General features: G+C 36.7%; 1 protein-coding gene and 1 non-coding gene across 6 annotated transcripts; both read right to left on the reverse strand.

Annotated features, from left to right (window-relative positions):
* Window positions 1-815: 815 nt before the first annotated feature.
* On the reverse strand, window positions 816-21,068 carry NT5C1B (5'-nucleotidase, cytosolic IB). 5 transcript variants are annotated; one of them, XM_045980036.1, is made up of 11 exons: window positions 21,036-21,068; window positions 19,149-19,238; window position 18,885; window positions 18,658-18,788; window positions 17,920-18,057; window positions 15,576-16,061; window positions 15,092-15,259; window positions 13,807-13,936; window positions 10,631-10,753; window positions 9,873-10,057; window positions 816-1,148 (listed from the first exon to the last, which is right to left on the reverse strand). In XM_045980036.1, exons 1-11 carry the CDS (start codon window positions 21,066-21,068, stop codon window positions 816-818), a joined length of 1,818 nt encoding a protein of 605 aa, XP_045835992.1. The 5 variants fall into 5 exon arrangements, with proteins under 5 accessions (XP_045835992.1, XP_045835991.1, XP_045835990.1 ...); XM_045980035.1 differs by lacking the exon at window position 18,885 and having other exon boundaries at window positions 18,658-18,840; XM_045980034.1 differs by lacking the exon at window position 18,885 and having other exon boundaries at window positions 17,890-18,057; window positions 18,658-18,840.
* On the reverse strand, window positions 14,332-14,434 carry LOC123926248. Its single transcript, XR_006815182.1, has one exon. It is a non-coding gene; the product is annotated as a U6 spliceosomal RNA (small nuclear RNA).
* Window positions 21,069-21,730: the final 662 nt, after the last annotated feature.

Consider the following 21,730-nt stretch of genomic DNA (forward strand, 5'->3'; position numbering starts at 1 on the left):
AGTTAATGTTCTTGAAAACAAAACAAAAATAACAAAAGAATGGTAACAGTGAAAGGCTAGGATACTAAACTTCAAGTTACATTTTGAAGTGGTGGCCAAGACTTTTTCCACGTAAACATTGGACCTACCTGCCAGGCCCAGAGTCAGAGACTTCAAATATGAAGCCTTGTGGTCGAGAGACAACACACCCAAGAGATAAGCTTCTTTGAAGCTCTCCCAGGAGCTTCTGTCTGGAGCTCATCTTAGATGGAAAGTGCCCTATATGAATAACCTGCTGATTTATTTTTGAATGAGCGGTGTCAGAATTGGTATACTTATGCAGGGGGAGTGACCTTTTAATTTTGCATTGATTAAAAAGCTGGTCACAGAGGCAACAGAATAAAAAACTCTAATTTTCAAGAGTGTGTTTAACCATACTCTTTCCATCTTTGAGGACCAATATTCTACAATGATGAAAGGGTAAAAATTCATTCTACCTACTAACATCCAAAAATGAGCAATGCTTTGTAAAACTAACTGGGCTTTAGCCCTTTCAGCATTCAAACATTCTAGTTCTAAGCTTATCCTAAAGAGTCATCAGTATGACTTACACACAAGGGTAGGGGCACTGGTGTTCAACAGTACTGAGAGCTCAAAAAAGAAGCTTGAAGGGTTCAAAATGTTAAACAAAACAACTACAACAAAAACAGAGGAAACCTTTCTAAATGAACTAAGTTCTGGTCCAATCTTCTGAAGTACCTATCTAATTACCCTAGAGATCCACAAGAAGTGGCTTCTGTAATACCGGACTCACTGCTTTATTTCTCCTCCCATCACTAATTGTTCATTTTTTGATTAATGCCATAAGGTACATGAGCTGTGATGGTGCCAAACTTCTGTGCCCCTTCAATGTGGAACATGTGGTCATCAAAGAAAATGTGCGGCCTTATCTTCACCAAAATAGGACCTTTGGGGGCTCCAGCAAGGAAAAGAGCTTCGTCTATCTCTAGACCCCAGCGGCGAAGGGTTTTCAGCACTCGGGCACCTGAACTGGCTGCACTCCTGGCTGTAACCAGGTAGGTCCTGATAGGGCAAAGTAACCGTTCGTCTTTGGCATAAAACTTCTTTTGCAGTCTGCCTAAATCTTCCAGAAAGCCTTTTAAGGGACCCTGTAAAAGGAACATATGTCACAGCTGTGATCCAGTGAGCTAATGTGAATGCTAAAAAAGCAGAAGCTTATAAGAGTTTATAAAAGGTTATAGTACTGCATTAGACATGCAATATTCTAAGGCCAATGGAACAATCCTGAAACTCCTTGCATTTTATGTGAGTATATTTCCTTATAAAGAACTATCCTTGCATTACTAAAATAAATATAGGATGACCATATAATTTATTATCTAAACATTGATGTTTTAATAGTGAAAGTTTCTATAAAAAGTATAAGGGCAACAGACATAAATTATCCATGGCAAAATGGGATACTCTATTTAAATAAAGTTTGGTTAATCCCCAAAAGAACTGTTTTAGTTTTCTTTTTGTGAATTGCACACTTTAATATTATGAAGTTATACTCCTTCATCTACTTCAGTGCCTTCTTGGCTTGAATCTAGCCTTGTCTTATATTTACAATTGCCTGTGCATATCTTCAGCCTTTCTGAACACTCAGTTTTAGCTGTTTCTCTGGAATAGAGCGAGATTTGGATTCTGCTATGTTTTCCAATCTGGAAGTCTTGATTTTTTAAAAGAGTGGAGTTTTAGACCATTTATATTTATTGGTATTACAAGTATATGTCATAATGGTTCTTATGATTTTTATTGCATTTTCCTTGTTTAAAGATTTTAAAGGATTGTTCATTGGGTGTTTGTTTTTTTCTTTGTGCATGTGTATGTGTGCTTCATCTAAGATTTAAGAAGGTTTGTATTATTTCTTTCTATTGGTTACCTTTGTGACTATAACTTTTTATAGTACTGTTAGTCTTTTTTTTTAAATCCAGGATCTATTATTTTTTAACAGTGATAAATAATGAAATTACTGTACTTCATCTCTCTCTTATTCTCGATTTCTTTTGCAACCATACAATTGACTTGTTTGGTAAAAGACTGAGGACAACCAAACAATTTACTTGTTTTCCTTTTTCTCAGTGTTTATATTTTCATTATTAAAGATTTTCATATTTCTGTTTATCAGCTTTACATCTTATCCTTTGATCACTTATTATAGTTGAAGATATCAACATACTTACTCTTCCATAGGTCTTTTTCCTCCACATTTTTCCAGTTTTTGTTAGTTATATAAGTTCCCCATTGTTAGGACAAACAAGGTGTACTTTCTTTTCTGCCATCCTATTCCCTACAATTGCTTTGGTTTTAGTTCTTTGATTAGATATATTTTGCATTCATTTGTCCCTTTGTGTTTCTGGCCATCTACATATTGGCCAAAATGCTGTCTTCTAGTTTTCTCATGAAAATATTATGGAAATAACAAACCATGACATTTTCAACTGTTGTTCTGTTTTCTTTTTACTTAAATGAACTTTTAGCTGGATAATAGAATCTGTGATTTAGATTTTCTTTCCATTTACTTAGATTTTTTTTTATAAATAGTGCTCCACTGTCTTTTGCTATTGAGTACTGCTATGGAAAAGACTGAGGACAGCTTGATTTTCTTCTCCACCCATATGTAAAGGCTCCCCAAAGAACTACTTCTTTATCTTTGATGTCAAAAAATTTTACTAGAGCATGTCTTGATGATGATCATTTTGTTCAATTTCTTTTAATAGTTTAATATATGCATTAAAATTTTCTGACAGTTTAAGATGTTTTCTTGGTTTATATTTTTATATACATTTGCATCTTTGTATTTAGCACACACAACCCTCTTTTCCCCTCAAAACATAATGTCACTTTTTTTTCCTTCAGGGATTCCAGTTATGCATATGTTGGATTTTCTTTAACTGTGATATATTTTCTATTATTTTTCTTTCTAAAATCCTATTTTTCAATTCTCCTCATTTCCAGAGTTCTACCATTCAACTTTTTACCTTCTCTCCCGATTCTAACATTTCTACTTTATGACCCTGACTTGCTTTGTTAAGTTTTTAAAAGTTATAGTAAATTTTTTTTAAAGATTTTATTTATTTATTAGTCAGAGAGAGAGAGAGCAGACAGAGTGGCAGGCAGAGGCAGAGGGCAAAGCAGGCTCCCTGCCAAGCAAGGAGCCCAATGTGGGACTCGATCCCAGGACCCTGGGATCATGACCTGAGCCGAAGGCAGCCGCTTAACCAACTGAACCACCCAGGTGTCCCTATAGTAAATGTTTAGTAATATTTTTACCTATACTTTGGCTACTGTTTCTAGTGAGAGATCTACATCTCTTATTACATTTTGCCCTTCTTTCCCCTTTTCTCAGTATCTTTGCTTATATTCTGTGCTGGTTCTGTTTTTATTACTCATCACTGAAGCAGGTTGGTTTTCCTTGGAACAATTAGAGGGTTTATGGCAAAGGTTAAGGATAATATTTTAAGGCTGATTTGATTTCATAATTCAAAAGATCCCTTCTTCTCTGCTGTCCAGAAACAAACTGTTTCTTAATAAACATGGCTTATTCATTTTTCTGTTTAGATTTAAACATTGTTTAGACCACTCTTTCTCTGAGGCAGCATATATCAGGGGGAAAAAAACAAAATTCACTTTCTAAAGGTGAAAGATCTGTATCTCTATCTATATATATGTGAAAAAACTATTATTATTATTGTTTTATTTATTTTTTATTTTTTTGGAAAAAGCTGCAAAGGGGGTATAGTGACTGTTCGCAGGAGTCATCCAACTTGTGACTAATTTGGCTTTGAAACACAGGGGGATATAGTTCTCCTTGCTGCTTTTGAGTAGTTTCTGAAGGAAATAAATAGAGACCAGTCCATATATGTCACCATATTGAAACCAGGTATCCATATTATCCCTTCTTATTTCTATTTTTGGGTATTTTTATAATTTAAACATTTGTGCAGAAGTACAGGTGTAAAATTTAATATATCACTCACAATAGCATCAAAAATTATGAAAAACTTAGGTAGAAGTCTAAAGTTACTAAAAAATAGCTTTTTGATAAGCTGTATGACTTAAAACATTTAGAATATGCCTAGGATGGAGAAAGTTGGAAAGACTGATGATACTCCTATCTTAACAAGAAAAACCCAGATAATCTAAAAAGAAAGATCATAACATTTATTGAACCCATTAGAGAGCTGAGGTAACAGGACAATAGACTAACATGAAACTTAAAGAAAAAAAAAAAAACTAAAGAAAATCTAAGGTTCTCTTCAAGGACATATGGAATTCAAGAATTGACACATCTTTGGCAAGTGAGTGGAAGACAATATACCAGACAACATATAAGCAAGTATGAAAAAATTGAAACAATTAAAAAAATATTGATAAAGGTCAAATGTGGACTAATAGGAGAATAAAGAAGCCCTGAAAGTTACAGACCCAAAACACTGTCTTACAGGTGTTTTGTTTTGTTTTGTTTTTGTTTTTGTTTTGTTTTTTGTTTTTTTTCATGGACTTTCCTAGTTGTTTATGAGAAAGACTGTAGGCAGGATGGAAAATGAGAGAATTTGGTCCTTGGTAGTGCAGGCTGGAGGACAAGAGCAGCTACCACTGTGAGAAAAGACTAAAACTCCACCTTGCCCCATGTTTTCTAAGTAACAAAAGTTTTACACTGCCAGAAGAGGGGCTTCAAACACTGTCATCCCTAGGGCATAGGTAAAGATCCACTGCTATGGGGAAAGGGGAAAAAATAAAAACCCACAAACCACCACTGGCAGTGGTCTTGGAGACTGTTATAGAAGTCAGAAAATAATAGATGGGTATTTTCAAAGTTCTGAAAGAAAAATATGGTACATGCAAAAAACTGTATATAGTCAAAATATTTTTCAAAAATGAAGGAGAATAAGGAGTTTTTCAGACAAAGAAAAGTAGAACTTTTAGTAATAGCATATCAGTTCTACATGCAGTGTTAAAAATGGTTTTATGGAAAGTTGATTATGATACCAGGGAGAAAGTTGGATTTACACAAAGAAATGAAGATCCCTGGAAATGATTAAAATAAAGATGAATAAAAAAGACATATTTTTTCTCATCCATCTTCATTCTAAATATAATTGTTTAGTCAAATAAAAATAATAGCAAGGTACTGTGAGTTGATAGTATAGCTGAAAATAAAATGTGTGACAATAGCACAAAATATGAGAGGAATGTGTTGAGAATATACTGTTTTAAGATTTGTACATTATACATGACATGGCATTATATTGTTTGCAAATAGACTGTGATTACTTAAAGTTGTATGTTGTCAATCCTAGCGTAATAAATGAAAAATTTAAAATGGGTATAAGTTAATAATGGAGATAAAATGGAATCCTGGAAATGTATAATACCTAAAATAAATCCAAAAGCAAAAAGTAAGAAAAGGGAAAACAAACAACAGATGAAACATATAGGAAAAAGAAGGAAGATAGGTTTCAGTCCAACCAGAGTAATGATCACATTAAATGTAAATTGTCTAAAAATAACAATTAAAACACAGGGATTGTCAGACCATACCAAAAAAGCAACAGGAGATAGATAGATAGATAGATAGGTGTGTGCGTGTGCGTGCGTGTGTGTGTGTGTGTGTGTGTATAATCATTCTACAAGAAAGCCAGTTTAAATAGAGAAGCAATCTACATGTAAAAACATAATCAGTTAAAATAAAAATTATAGAAAAGATATAAAATAAAAACACCAGTTCCAAAAAAAAAAAAAGCAAAAAACTGGGGTGGTTATGTGACTATCAGACAGAGAGAGACATTACATAATGAAAAGGGATTATTTCACCAAGAAGATAGAACAATCCTAAGTACCTGGGCAGTAAGTGAAAGAGATTAAAAAATGCAAGAAGCAAAATGCATATAATTAAAAGGAAAAATAGATTAATCCTCAAAATATTCTTGAAGACTTCAACTCTGCCTCCTCAATAGTGGATAAAAATAAATAAAAAATAATTGACAATATGGAAAACTTGGGCAATATTACCTGACTAATACACTGTCAATTTAAGCTAATTGACATTTTGTCTACTCAACAGCACAGAATCAACGTTCTTCTCAAGTACACATAAAATATTCACCATGATAGGCCATATTCTGGACATAAAACACTCCTCAACAAATTTAGAGGACTGAAATCATACAAAATATATTTTCTCTATATACTTAGGAATCAAAGAGTGAATGATCTGGCCTGAAGATCAGGGACAAGGCAAGGATATCCCTTCTTATCACTCTTGTTGAATACTGTACTGAATGAACTAGCAAAGGTAATAAGGCAAGAAAGATAATTAAAACACATATAGAATGGAAATATAGAAATAAGTGTTTTTATTTATAGTATTGTCTATGGAGAAAATCTCAAATTATCTACAAAAATTTTACTATACTAAGTAGTCAATTTATCAAAGTTGTAAGATACAAATTTGATATGCAAAAACTAGTTGTATTTCTGTATATTGCAACAGATTAGAAATCAAAAATTTAATATATCACTCACAATAGCACCAAAAATTATGAAAAACTTAGGTAGAAATCTAACAAAGTGATATCTGTACACAAAAATATTTGAAACATTGATGGAAAAAATCAAAGAAAACTAAATAAATGGAGAGTCCATGTCCATGGACTGAAAGACTTGCTATTAAGATGTCCCCCACCCCAAAATTAAGCTAAAAATTCAACACAATCAAAATCAAAATTCCAGCGGATTTTTTTTTCCAGGAATGCACAAGGTCATTGTTAAATCTGTATAAAAATGCAAAAGAATCAGAATATCCAAAAGAATTTTGAAATATAACAGATTTGAAGAACTCACACTACCTGATCTCAGGGCTTACTATAAAACTGCACTAATCAAGACAGTGTGATATTGGTAAACTCATAGACACCTATGTTAAAGGAATAGAAAGCCAGTCTTTTTGACAAATAATCTTGGAACAATTAGGATACCCATAAGCATTAAAAGTGAATTTAACCAATACTTTGCATAAATACAAAAGTTAATTCAAAATAATCAGGTCATAATCTGTAAGAAAAACTAAAATTACAAAATGTATAAAAACATAGGAAATTTATGTGACTTTGTCAGTTTTTGGATATGACATTAAAAACACAAATAATAAAGACATTAACTGACAAGTTGAACTTCAACAAAATTATAAGTTTCTGTTCATCAACATACACTGAAAGATAAAAAAGAATGAAAAGATATGCTTGTCTTGAGCCTGAGAGAAAATATTTGCAAAACACATCTGATAAAATACTTCTATCCAGAATATGTTAACTCTCAAACTTCAATAATAAACAGGCCCAATACAAGAGAGCAAGAGATTTGAACAGATATATTTGCCAAAAAGTACAAATGATGGCAGATAAACACCTAATAATATATTCAATATCATTTGTCATTAGAGAAATACAAATTTAAACCACAAAGAGATACCATTATATAATCACTAGAATAGCTTAGAAGCAGCGAACAAAAAACAACTTACCAGTGCAAAATACAGAGCAATAAAATCTCGCATATAGCGCTATTGAGAATTCAAAGTGATCTTGTCACTTTGGAAAATACTTTGGCAGTGTGTGACCTAGTAATCCTACTCCTAGGTATTTATCCAAGAGGAATCAGATCTTAAGTCTACACAGAACCCTGTATGCGAATGTTAAAATGGTTTTATTTATAAAAGTCAAAAATTTGGAAACAACTTAAGTATCCTTCAACAGGTAAGTGGATAAAGAAAATGTGGTACATCCATAGAAGAGATTCAACAACAAAAAGGAACAGACACTACTAATACATGGACTGACATGGATGTATCTCAAGAACATAATGTTAATAAAAGAAGTGAGATTCAAAAGATTTTATCCTGTGTGGTTCCATTTAAGAGACATCTGGAAAAGGCAAAACTAGAGGGGCAGAAATCAGATTAGTAGTGGATAGATCCTGGAGATAGCAGGGAAGGATGGCTACAAAGAGGCATGAGGGAATTTTTTGAGTATAATGAGTATTTTGAGTTTGGTCATGGTTTCATAACTGTATGCATTTGTCAAAACTCTTAGAAGCATCCACTAAAAATTATGAATTTTACTGTATATAAATTATACCTCAACGGTTCTGATTAAAATACACACATATGCGCGCTCACACACACACACACAGTTGGAGAACAACTGTCTGAGAATGGTGAGACAAGGTAGGGATCAAATCAGGAAATGTCCACTACTTGTTATGGTGCCACGCTGGAGGCTTTTAATAAAGTTACAAGAGTGGCCAAGTTAATCCTCTTCAGCTGTCGCTTCCATTTGAGACAATGTCATGACCAAGCCGTAAGTCCCATGACCAACACACTTGAAAGGCTTGGGTAATAATCATACCTCATAACTTCTTTCTCATGAGTGGAACGCATTGGCAGAGTCTGTTTATAGAAAAGCTACCCTGTCTGTGTAAAAACAGCATCTTTATCCACTGCCAGAAGGACTTCATAATGAAAACAAGTATGTTTGATAGAAATGTGTTGGGTATTCCAGCAATAACTAGTGTTGGGCTTCACAATTTCAATTGTTTAATGGAAAGAATAAGTTCTTTAACTTGGAAAAGGGAAATGATTAATGCCAAATCTAAAAGAAATTTCAATTCTTTACCTGTAAAGAGAAAATGGTATTTTAAGATCATCTTTAAGTATGCTTTTGAAAGGTTGTTTTTTTTTTTAAGTGTTCTTTTTCTGGAAATCTTCCAAATTTCAGTAGTAGTTAGAGGCTACTATACAGTGGGCTCTGAATTTCAGCAAAGCAGACTTAAGTAAAATACAACAAAGGATTTTCCTTTCAATTTGTTAACCTTGAACAACTTCATAATCTAAGATCAAGGCTTCCGAAGAAGCTATTAGGGAGGGACTAGGAAGTTACATGTGTGTGCGTTCTCACACACGTACACATGCACATACACACAAACACACACACAGTTTAAATATCACTTGCTGTGATATGAGGTGAGTTAGTGAAACTTTTTGACTTTCAGTTAGTCTATTTATACTTTTATAAGTGTAATAAAAATAATAAAATTTAAGTTTATCTTACGTTCAAGAAGAGCTGAGAAAAAAAGATGAATTCTTTGCTAAAATTCTTAGATTGAAACTCATCTATCAGTTCAGATTCAGTTTGGAGAATATTTTGATGTTTCAGATTTCCTTTGGTTCAGAAGTTGTAAGTTTTGTTCATTTTAACACTGTGACTTTAACACTTCAGTTCATGGATTGATTCCAAAAAACCTAAATATTCGGTTTCATTTTGATTAGGTGTTCATAGCTTGCACTTGTTTGAGGCTCATTATTGTGATTCAATTTGAGCTCTCATTTGTGCAGATTTTCTCAATTAAGTAATGCCGTTAGTGAGTTTGAGGTTTATGGGCAGAGAGGTCCACAAATGTTTACTGACCTATTGGAAATCACTTTACTATTCTGAGAACTTATGTAGAAATAGCTTACTGGTAAGCCATATTACCTCTATTACTTGTAATTTTGAGGTGAACTCATTATCACGAGAAGATCATAGAAACACTTCCAAAAAGGATAGATAAAAGAATGCTGAAACAAAACAAACAAACAAAAATCCCAAGTGGGCAGTAGATGTTTCAAAATGAGGAGTTCATAAAAGGGAGAAAAGTATGAAGGATAAGAAAGAGCAAAGTATAAAGGATAAGAAATGAAGATTGGCTTCCCTAAAATAATTTAAAATATATATATGTCTATATGCTGGAAAATAAGTAGAAAAAAATTAATTCGAACTCACTGGACCTACCTGAGCAAGAGGCTTATTCTCAAATAGTGTTTCATGTTGAAAGAATTTGTCCAGCCCGTGCTCCTTGGCAATATGTTCAGATTCATCAGAGAAGAGTACGGCGTCCCCATCAAAGGCCACACGGAGCTGTGTGTCACAGTAAGCCATGTCTTTGGCTCCATCAAACATTGTTGCAGAGGCGATGCCTGGCAGACCATGGAGATTTATTAATACTCTTCTCAGGGGCATCAGTTTCTTCTACCATTTTAATGATTAAAAAAAGAAAAAAAGATCCTCCCACACCTTGAAATATATATATATACATATATATATATATTTATTTATTTATATATATATTTATATATATATTTATATATATATTATTTATTTATTTATTTATATATTATTTATTTATAAATTATAAATAAATTATAAATAAATATATTAATATAAAATATATTTATATATATTTAATCCTACCTAACCTGATGACTCATTTGCTCTTTATAACCACACATCTCAAAATAATTTTTTACACATTGCCTCCATTTATAATGGATGAGAAAGTGTAAAATAGAGTATAGGACAATCAACTGAGAATGTCCACCTCCAATAAAGTCAAAGCTCTAAAAGACAGATTTAGGGGATGCTACATGTGGAAACACTTTAGCAGAAAATTTAACAAGGACATAAGCCACATAATCATATATGAAGCCCAATGAAAGTCAGCACTAGTGTAAACCTCTTTATTAACTTAAGAGATAAAACCAAATGCATACCTTCTTGTATTGCTTCTTGTACTTTTTCAGAATCTGCAGAAAGATACAAGTTGGTAAGATATGCCTTCAAATAGCCAATAGGGCTTTTTCCACCAGTCAGACAGAAACGGTCAATTAATAAGCCTATTATTGGGCAAGAAAGATTTTTTATGTCAGAGATTAAAGATGATATGCTTAAATGTAAATGTAAATCAGAGTTGTCTTAGAAATAATTGAGTGCTTACCAAGGTTTTAGAATTAGCTTTGTAATACTAATATTGAAAAATTGCTCTCTTATATATAAAAAAGCTGTTTTTTTTTTTTTAAATAAAGTATGTCCACGTAGACCATGCCAATTTGGTCTTGCAACAATTGTATGATGGACATCATTATCATCATTACAGAAAAGGAAATTGAGACATAACAACTTGTCTAAGCCCACTGACTCACATTGACTCTTGTCTAAACTAGACAGAGTTCTTTTTCTTCAACCATAGCCTATTTACTTATTGAAAGAGATAGTTCATGTGTACCTCTATTTTAAGTACCATTTCTGTATTTCTCCAGGAACAATATAATAGTAATGACAAGCAGTGCTAGGATTTAAACTGTTTTCTAAAAACAACAGGTCTGAAATTGTTTTCTTTTTTTCCTTGATTTGAAATTGTATTTATTTATTATTTATTTTTAAAGATTCATTTATTCAAAAGAGAGAGGAAGCAACCACGAATCAGGTTGGTGGGGGGTGCAGAGGGAAAGGGAGAGAGAGACTCCTGAGACAGACTTCTAGTTTGAGTCAGGGCTTGATCCCAGGACTCTGAGATCATGACCTGAGCCAAAACCAAGAGCTGGCTGCTTAACCAATGGAGCCACCCAGGTGTCCCTTGACTTGACATTTTAAATGTAATTATTTAGGAGACTAAATATTAAAATACCATTAAATGTCTTCCAAATCAACAATTAAAAATCAAATGCTAGATATTGGTGAAAGTTTTGTAAAATAGGCACCCATTTTCACTTTAGAAGAAAATATAAATTGGTACAAACTACCTAGAAAGTAGTTTGACAATATGTATCAAGAAATGTAATTGGTTTTTACCCTTTGACCTGTTAGTTTTATTCTAAGGGAATAATCTGAAACTCTGATAAAGATTTATGTGTAAAGGTCTCTCAGTTCAGGATAATTTATAAAAGCAGAACACTGTTTAATGATTTGAGAACTGTTAAAGTATAACATTATGCCTATAAGATAGTATATACCCATTCAAAGTTTTTTTAGATTCATAATAAACTGGGTAGCTTCACACGATATAAAGCAGAATGTTGAGTCTAGTCAGTTGTTTTTCATCTGTATGGACCCACAGAGTGGATACAGTCCATTGACAATTGAGTTGGAAGGGTTTGCTATGATGTTAATGAAATACTCTCAGTTTTTCATTTAAGCTGACATTGGGCAGAAGTGGCAAAAGTATATTCTGCAAGCCCTTAAGTAATATAAATTAATATTAATATATGACCAGAAATTATTTGGTGGCATTGGGGACTTCAGAAACAATTAAAACATCTTCCCCCATCTTTTTTTTTTTAAAGATTTTATTTATTTTTCAAAGAGATCACAAGTAGGCAGAGAAACAGGCAGAGAGAGAGGGGGAAGCAGGCTCCCTGCTGAGCAGAGAGCCCGACGCAGGACTTGATTCCAGGACCCCAAGATCATGACCTGAGCCGAAGGCAGCGGCCTAACCCACTGAGCCACCCAGGCGCCCCATCTTCCCCCATCTTAAGGAGATCACAGTTCACTGAGCACCTGGGCATGTAAAACAGAGAATGATAATATAACAGCCATAGAAGAGGGAGATACAAATTGCCTTCAACACCCAGAGAAGGGAAACAACAAACTAACTCTTCCAGGTGACAGGCTGTTGGTGTTTCATGAATAAGGCTGCATGAGAAGATGGAGCTCAGTCAACTCATTAGCAGAATTGATGGGTAGATAACTATGCTTCTTTATACTACTAGCCTTGTTGGGCTCAGTTTGGTGAGGGATAGATAGACCTAAGTCACCTACTAAACTGTGCAAGATTGTGTGTTGTAAAAAGTAATAGTTGCTATTTACTGAGTGATTATGGTACTCATCTATGCTAAACCTTTTATCTGTGTTCCTTTCCGTGTCATAACACTATGAAAGCTGCATTTTTGAAAGCCAAGTATTTTTAAAAATATATCTCAGACATCAGCCCTTTTTTTTAAATTTAAAAGATTTTAATTATTTATTTGACACAGAGTGAGAGAGAGAGCACAAGCAGGGGGACTGGCAGGGGGAGAGGGAGAAGCAGGCTCCCCATTCAGCAGGGACCCCAGGACCCTGGGATCATGACCTGAGCCAAAGGCAGAAAGATGCCCTAACAGACTGAGCCACTCAGGGAACCCCCAGACATCAGCCTTATAATTAGGATAATGGAAAACTCATAAGTTATAATACATCTTGATTATTCATAAGCATGCCTACTTTAAACCTTGAATTTAAATATGCCGAAGTTCAACCTTATTTTAATTTGACGTACCCATAAACCTGGATAGGTGACTTAAAAAATAGTCTGAAGATCCCCAAATAACAAGTCATATAATTCCATACCAGGAAAATGGGGATTTTCTCTTAAAGAATCCAACACACTGATGGAAATGCTATGAGGGGACTAGAGTCAGTCAAAATTTCCACGTAAAGGAACAAAGACAATTTTGCTGACATGGGTATGAATTTGATGTGTGGGGAGAGCAGTCAAGGAGAATCAGATTGTAAGAGTGTAAAGGAAAGGTGAAAACCCACAAACCTTAAACACAGATCTGTGGTGAGCAAGAAGTTTGATCACACAGAGAATGCCTCTGGGTTGATGGCTCCTTGAAGTCAAGTTCAGAAGTGAAAAACATAAAGCAGAGAAATATATTGCAGGAGCTGGGATTAAGACTTTGAAATTCACACTTGACAAGTTAAGTCCAGGGCTTTGGGCCCAACTCTGTGCTAAAGTTAAAAATGAACATGGCCTCTCTTTCTCTGACATAGGCAAATAAACATTCCTCACGCAGAAGGGAGTGTCAGTATCAAAGACACTGCGTTAGTGAGGCCACAGTTAGCAAAATAACATGGCTTCTCTCTCCCAGAGCAGCACGCTGTTCTTCCACATGGTATTTATTTTACTTACCATAGTGATTGACGCTGTTTATAAGCCGCACTCCCACTTGGGCATGATTATTAGTCATCAGTACAATATCAAATAAGTCCTGTTCACTAGGATACAGCTCACGGAGTCTAGCATTGACATGCTGCAGTGCCTGCAGGTTACAAACATGAGTGCGTGTAAAGAGGGCCAGGCAAGGTGGCTATTGGAGTCTGGGGTCTGGAGAGAAAGGATATCACTGGTGTCAAATTCAAACTCTGGAGACTCTTCACTGAGAGATTATGGCTCCTTTAAGGCACGGTTATGCCATTCGTTTCTCTATTTTCAGACTCATATACAGGACCTCGTTAATATTTGCTGAATAGGTAGCTAATGTTTGTTGAAAATTGTTAACAACATTTGGTTTTCTAGAATTCTCTCTGTGGGGTAGGTAGATAGAAGGATCAGGCTAACCCTTCCAAGCTTTGCCAATTTTTTTTCTTTCTTTGATTCCTAAAATCTGCTTTTCTTTTCTTGATCATCTTGTGATTATCATTTATTGTGAAAATGTAGAATATAGAATGCTTCATGAATTAGCATGTTATCCTTGCACAGGAGCCATGCTAATCATCTCTGTATTGTTCCAGTTTTAGGATATGTGCTACCAACGCACTTTGTCTATTTTTTAAACTTGAGTCTTTAGGTTAGTGGTTTCCCCTGATGCTTCTACCATGCCCCATAAGTACTTTCTATTCACAGCTTGTAGGTGTCATTTTTTTCTACCTGGTTATGATGTTATTGTGTAACATTTGTATAAGTTATGTAGAGGATCAGTGTTATAAGTGCTATACATTTCAGTATAAGTTCAGAGAACCTTACTTTTTCTGTTAAAATCATGCCCCCACCCCAAACCAAGTGCCCACCAAGATCATCTTGATTTTTCTTAATATGCTATGTTTGGGGAAAAAAATAGCTAAAGTGAATTTCATTTTAATGAGGCATTTTGTTTCTACTACTGGGATTGTAAACTCATTATTGCTTCTGGTACCACTCCTAGGAAGGGAACAAAGGTGTTTCTAACAGGTGTCATGATTAGAACTCTGTTGAAGGCCTTCTCAACATCCCAAATCTAGAACTGGAGGCCCTTCCTCACCAGTCTTGGAACCTCTGTGGGAAGCATAAACTGACCTGGGGTCAACGTGAAAAGGGCAAGAATTACAACAGGATGCCAGGAATTATAAGGGATACTGGATGAGATCCCAAGGGTCTGCCTGGGTCCTTCCCTCTCCATCCAGGGTCCTGGCATTCCAAACACAGTTTTGCAGGGTACCTTAACAAAGCGGAAGGCGGGTCCCGGGGTCAGGATGACATTTTCGTTGTTGAGTTGATATTCCATGTACTTTTCTAGACCCTCCTCCTCGTAGATTTTCCTCCCGTCCACCATGTTGAAAAGTGCCCGGGATGACACAGCGATGGTGATGGCATTCTTGGGTTTGGGCTGCAGAAAAGGCCACCAATGGGAGGAGAGTCAGTCACAGGACCGAGGGGATCAGAAAAGGGGCTGATGCCAGGGCAAGGTGGGAAGAAAACAGCTAGGTCCCACTTGGAGCACTGGGGATGCTGGAGACAGCCAAGAGCTAGGATTCCCTCCCAAGTGAGGCTGCAGGAGTAGGGGAGACGCAGGGCCAGCACAGGACTTCCCCGCACATTAGAGAGGAGGGAGGCTGGGAGAGACTCAGGTTTGCAGGGTTTGGGTCTGGGGGCAGGGGATGGGGAGGCGGATTTCCAGTACCAGGTCTGTGGGACTTGCTCACCGGTCGGGGGCGGGAGCAGCTGGGGATCTTCTCATACAGAGTTTTCACCGAGGCCCAGTAGGCTTCATCCTCGTCCTCCTCTTCCTCGCGTTGGTGATGCTGCCGGGGCAGTTCTGACAGACAATCCTGATCCAGCTGGGAAGAGTAGGTTGATCTGCGCTGGGTATAGGCCTTCCATTCGGTGGGGGGTGTGCGCGGGTAATCTCTCTGTGGCATGGAGTCCCGGGTGTCCCGGATTTCCCGCACGATGCCGTGTGCCCAGGCTTCAGGATTCTCGTGCATCTTGGTGCTGCGCCTGGAGGAGGTAAAGGGCTCCGGCGGAGTGGGAGGATGCGAGTCCAGAGGCATAGGTGGAGTGGAAGGCAAAGGTGGCGTGGAAGGCAAAGGTGGCGTGGGCGGCGAGGGCTCCTCTGACAGCTGCTTCAGGGACTCTTGCTGGCTGGGGGAGGTGGATGAAGTCCGGGAGGTTGTGGAGCTACTGGGGAGCTGGAGCAATAAAGTTGGAGTCTGAGTTAGATGCTCACCTGTCCCTATCTCTGCCCAGCAGGAGTCAAGAAGCGTCCCCTTTCCCTCTGTTCCATTCTTAGCCCTTAGTAGGATCCTGGTTCATCCTAGCTCCTTTCAGTACGGCTTGAAGGGGCTCAGATGTTTCAGGACCCCAGTTATTGTGTATGTCTCTTATACAGACACAGAGATAGACTGCTTTTATTTTCCCCTACCTTCCCCCATCCCCACCTAACACTTTTTTTTTTTTTCTGGAGTGGATAGGGCACAGGTCTTCTACCTTGCCCTTAGGCATCTGGTCTGTAGTTTACAAAGGTCTGTTGCTTTCTTCCCTTAAACTTGCTCAGTCAGAGACCTCCAGGTGGGATGTTCTTTCTCACCACTACCTTCATCTGTGGTCTCCAGTTAACTCTATGAGCAACTAGCAGACTCCACCAGCAGACTCTGCAAAACACCTGGAGGTATCTCTTTATACATTTGCCCTGTGATTAATGCAGTGATTGCTGAGAAGGTTGGTAGACTGGAAAACCGAGTGTCTTCCCATTGCCTTTAGAACTCTGTTTGCCAGTGGAACTCTTTTATTTAGGAATCATCCTCCTAAATAAAAAGGAAGGATTCTAGAAAAAATACATTTACTAAAGTGTGCAATATATTATTAGTCATCTATATATTATTTCACTTTTTATGATCGTTTCACATGTCTCTAAAGGCATATTCTTGGTTAGACTATTGAGCCACCTTTCACAGAGACACATGTTCTCCCAGTGATGAGGTCTGTGTCACACTCTCTGCATCCAAAAACTTAATCTCAGAAATAACATTTTCTCCTCTTGGGGCTAGGCCTAGTTAAGGGTCCAAAGCACCACACAATCCAATACTTTTCAACAATTTATCTACTTTGTTGATTTTTTCCACCCCTTCTTCATCTTTTTTTTTTTTAGTTTAAATCCAATTTTCATATAGTATATTATTAGTTTCAGAGGTGGAGTTCAGTGATTCATCAGTTGCATATAACACCAAGTGCTCATTACATCATGTGCCCTCCTTAATCTCCATCATCCAGTGACCCCATCCTCCCAGCCTCCTCCCTGCCTCCAGTACCCTCAGTTTGTTTCCTATGATTAAGAGTCTCCTGTGGTTTTTCCTCCCTCTCAGATCTCATCTTGTTTTATTTTTCTCTCCCTTCTCCTATGATTCTCTGTTTTGTTTCTTAAATTCCACATGAGTGAGATCATATGATAATTATCTCTTTCTGATTTACTTATTTTGTTTAGCATAATACCCTCCAGTTCAATCCACATCATTGCAAATGGCAAGATTTTTTTGATGGCTGAGCAGTATTCCGTTGTATATAAACACCACATCTTTTTTATCCATTCATCTGTCAATGGACATCTGGGCTCTTTCCATAGTTTGGCTATTGTGGACATTGCTGCTGTAAACATTGGCCCATCCCACCTTGTAAGTCTTGATTACTCAGCAAATAGTTGTTGAATGAATGAAGGAAAGATGGAGAAGTCAAAGGGCTTAATCATTAAGTGCACAGCTTATAGACTTAGTGACCCTGGGTTTTAATCTACCTCAGTTAGTGTTATTAATGTGAGATCTTAGTCAAGTTACTCTGTGTTTCAATTTTCTCAACTGTAGAATGGGACTTATGGGTTTATTTGTTTGTTTTAATGATCACTGAGTCAGCTAAAACACGTGAAGCACATAGGATAGGTCCTGGCACATGGAAAGCATCAATAAATGTTAACTATTATTATTATTATCATTATCATTATCATCATCATTATCATTATTATATCACATTCTCCTTCATTTCATCTCCCATCTCTACCTTAAGACTGGTGTTCTTGCTTCTGGGTTCGTCTACTGATGGAGATCTGGTGGATGGGCTCCGCGAAGTTCGGGACCACTGATTTCGCACAACGTACCCCCGGGAATCAGTCTTTGGCAATGATAATTCCTGTGATCCCTTTGGAGGAAAGAAGAGACCCAGGGGTGTAATACCCCACCACCCACTCCTGCTGTGCATGTGCCTACAGAACCACCATTTTAAGCTAAACATAGCAGAACCCAATGAAAAGGTCCCTGTCCTATATGACCTTAATTCAGTGTTGACCCTTATGTACGATTCTAGCTCTGACCCAATCCTAAATTTTATGATGAGAAAAAAGTGGAGATCCACCTGGAGGAGAATCCAAAACTAAGAAAAAATCTGATGTCTCATATTTTTTCATCTGTGACTCTTATATGGACCATGGTAGTGTTGACCATTTTTCTGACCTTTTCCCCACTTCATCCCTTAAGGCTAAGCCTTTTAGCTGAAGCTAAGAAGACATATTTATCATTTTTGACTACAAAGATGAGGGCAGCTAGCATCTAAACAAGGCTGAATCAGGCCTCTCAACCAGCTGCCTAAGGGGAAGCAGAATACTCTAGCATTTCCTTTGGGAGGAGTCAGACTGGAAGACACTATGGAGAGACAAGTGGAAATTTCTATTCCCCATATCCTTCCCCTCACCCAGATTGCCTGTGGCTCCCCTCCAAAATCAGTAGTTTGATCTCTGCTCACCCTGATCATGGTGATCTGCCGGCCCTGCTCCCACAACAGGCACATGTGAATATAAATACGTATTGTGCGGCAGGGGCCAAGAGGTACTGTTCCCTCAGCTGCACAAAGGCAGCGTCTACACGACGAGTGACCTCGCATGGGGCAACATCTCAGCAAGTGATTCGGATTGACTGCACGCCTCATCTGAAAGATTGTGCAGAAAATGGTCAATGCGATGGCCAGACTACCCTTCCCTCCCTGATCTGAACAAAGACCAGTCTCCTCCCATAGGCTGAACAGAGAAGATGGCTATGGGGATGTCTACTGGTGGGGAAGGCAGGGACTAGCTTCTCCTAGTTTGTCTTTAACCTCTCCATGAGGACATTAGGTATCCCTTAATAGAAATCTTGGCAGCTCAGTCTTCTCTCCCAGAACATTCCTGCCCCCTTAAATTTTCTGTTGTGCTTTTCTTCTCTTTAATTCTCTAACCAACTCTAAAGAGGTCAGCTCACCTGAGTGCTCAGACGAACTCCTGATTTCTCAGAATCCTTTCTTTTCTCTGTGTCTAAGCTGTCTTTTGAGTTCCTCGATCCAGTCTCATTCTTAATATGGAAACAAAGAATGTTTATTAATTAATCTCAGGAGCATTAGAAACCTTGAGTTTGGGAATAAAAGGATGAATAAAAATTAGAATTTGCTTCTTTTCCAATATAATTAATATATATATGATATACATATCACATATATATAAATTTTAGACATTTTCTTTCTGTTCTAATAAAAATAGCACATATCAAATAACTATATAAACATTTTTTAATATAGAAATATTTTGGTTTGTAGATTTGAGGCATGAGGCATTTATCATTTAAAAAAAAATGATAGCAGGCAAAAATGCTATGGGAGAATTTTCCAGAGCTCAGCAGGACTTTGATTTAAATGTGAAATTTCCCCCACAGAATAACTTTTATTTTCTCTAGTACTCTGAAGTTTGTTTCTTAGGGAACTTTTCCTTTGGCCATGTAGAATTGAAACTTCTTTTGTTTGTTTCTTAATAAAACCTAACTCCAATCTTCTGTGAATCTAAGCCTCACCAATATTAGCTTGATTTTTAAAATCAAGGTTCTTAATCCTATGCAGATCTCTTGACAGTTCTGCCTTCTCTACATATTCTCTAATTATTCATAACAGCTAGAGTGAAAGGAGGTCTCCAGTGAACAGACTGATAGGGAAGACTATGTAGGAGAACCCAGGGAGATGATTTGTGTCATGGACACTATTCAAATATGTTCCTTTTCAATTGCGGAAAATACCATTTTATTGGAGCATTATTTGCATAGCTTCATGCTAATTTGGTAGGTGTATTGTGATCAAAAAATAGTGTTATTTCTCTGTTTTAAGAGCTCATCTTCTAGCTTAGACAAATGTGGTCAGGACCAGTCTGTGCATAATACTCCTTGTGTCAGTGTAAGTTGGATGATTGAGTCTATGACTGCAGAGAATGGCAGAGCTATGTGGTCCTAGAACTAGATCCTAAAATCCTTCCAGCCACTCCCCACATAGTCACCATAAAATCCTGTCACTTATAACTGCAAATGATATTTAAAACTAAATCCCTTTTCTCCATCCCTATTATCATTGCCTTGTTCCAGATCTCAGAACATTATGGGCCTGCATTCTTAACATTATAGACTTTTAATTAGATTTCATAACCTCAAATCCTCCCAACTTCTAGACCAATCGATTCCATCTGTTTAAAAGTGCTATTTATAAACCATAAATATAGTTATGCTTCATTTCTAGATACACTCTTCATTCACTTGGCTTTACAGACCAAGAGTCTCATGGTGTCTCCTGTCTACCTCCAACTTGCCCACCATGGTACACATTTATCTCTATGTTCGCTTGTGCTAAATGACTTGTATTCGTCTACATATCACCCTATTTCCTTGTAACCTCCTCTTCTCTTTAATCTTCTTCAAAACCCAGCTCAGCATGACCCGGGAGAAGTTCCCAGAGTTAAACATTCCTTTGTGTTGCCTGTGTCTTTTGTACATACTTTTACTGAGCACTGAATTGTGCTTTGTTTATGTATTCTCTTCCCTACTAGGCTGTGCATTCTTCAAAGATAGCAACAGTGTTTTCTCCTCTTGCCACTAACATATGAGCACATGCTTAATAAATGCTATATTATTAGATAGACTGATTCTGAATGCTTTAATCTCACTTTTCTCCATTCTTTATATTCTTTATTTTCCTTCCCTTTACTCCAGATATAGTCATTATCTGAAGTAATTTGACTGTTACAGAACAATCCCAGAGGTAATGATATCTACATTTGTTGATGTCTACATTTCTTTAGCTCATTGGCAAGATTCTAGGATATTCAATTCACTCACCTTCTTTTTCTGTTTCAGGGATGTTTGACTCATTTCTTTTAAGTCCTGAATTTCTTTTGTTGTTATGCAGGTTTTCCTCTCCCCAGCTCCATTTCCTGATGTTTCGGTTACTCTGCCTAGGTTTGCATTTAGAATGTCAAATTTATGACATCATATGTGATTCCATAGTAACAAACTGACTCTGAATATGTGACTATTAAAAAAAAAGCAATAGTATTTCTTCATAGTTGAGTACATCCTCTCATAACCATTCTTAAAGTTTTTAGGAAGTGATGTCTAAACAATTTTAAAATGTTTAATATGAAGCAATATGAGTATTACTGCTTCTTTCTTTTTAAACGTTACTATATTATTCATCATATAAACCCCACTGTGGCTGTACATTTTCTGGCAGTGCCAAAATGAATGGTAAACTCATTTGTGGACCCAATAATTTATTATTGTTCATCCCAACAGATTTTTGAGAACTTCCTGAAATCTACAGACTATTTTTGACAGCTGCGATTTCATTCTAGACATGAAGTTTAGACTTGTTTTTAGCTTTTGTGTTGGGTATTTCTTTCACAATGCCAAGGCCATTTCTATGTCACATTTCAAAGCTTTCTCTCTATGTCCACACACGGTGTAGTAGAATGATACCTGCACTGTCTTTCTTGCCATTTGCCCCATGCTTGAACTTTTAAACACACATTTGT

Source organism: Meles meles, chromosome 15, assembly GCF_922984935.1.
Source record: "Meles meles chromosome 15, mMelMel3.1 paternal haplotype, whole genome shotgun sequence".
In the NCBI taxonomy this organism is placed as follows: domain Eukaryota; kingdom Metazoa; phylum Chordata; class Mammalia; order Carnivora; family Mustelidae; genus Meles; species Meles meles.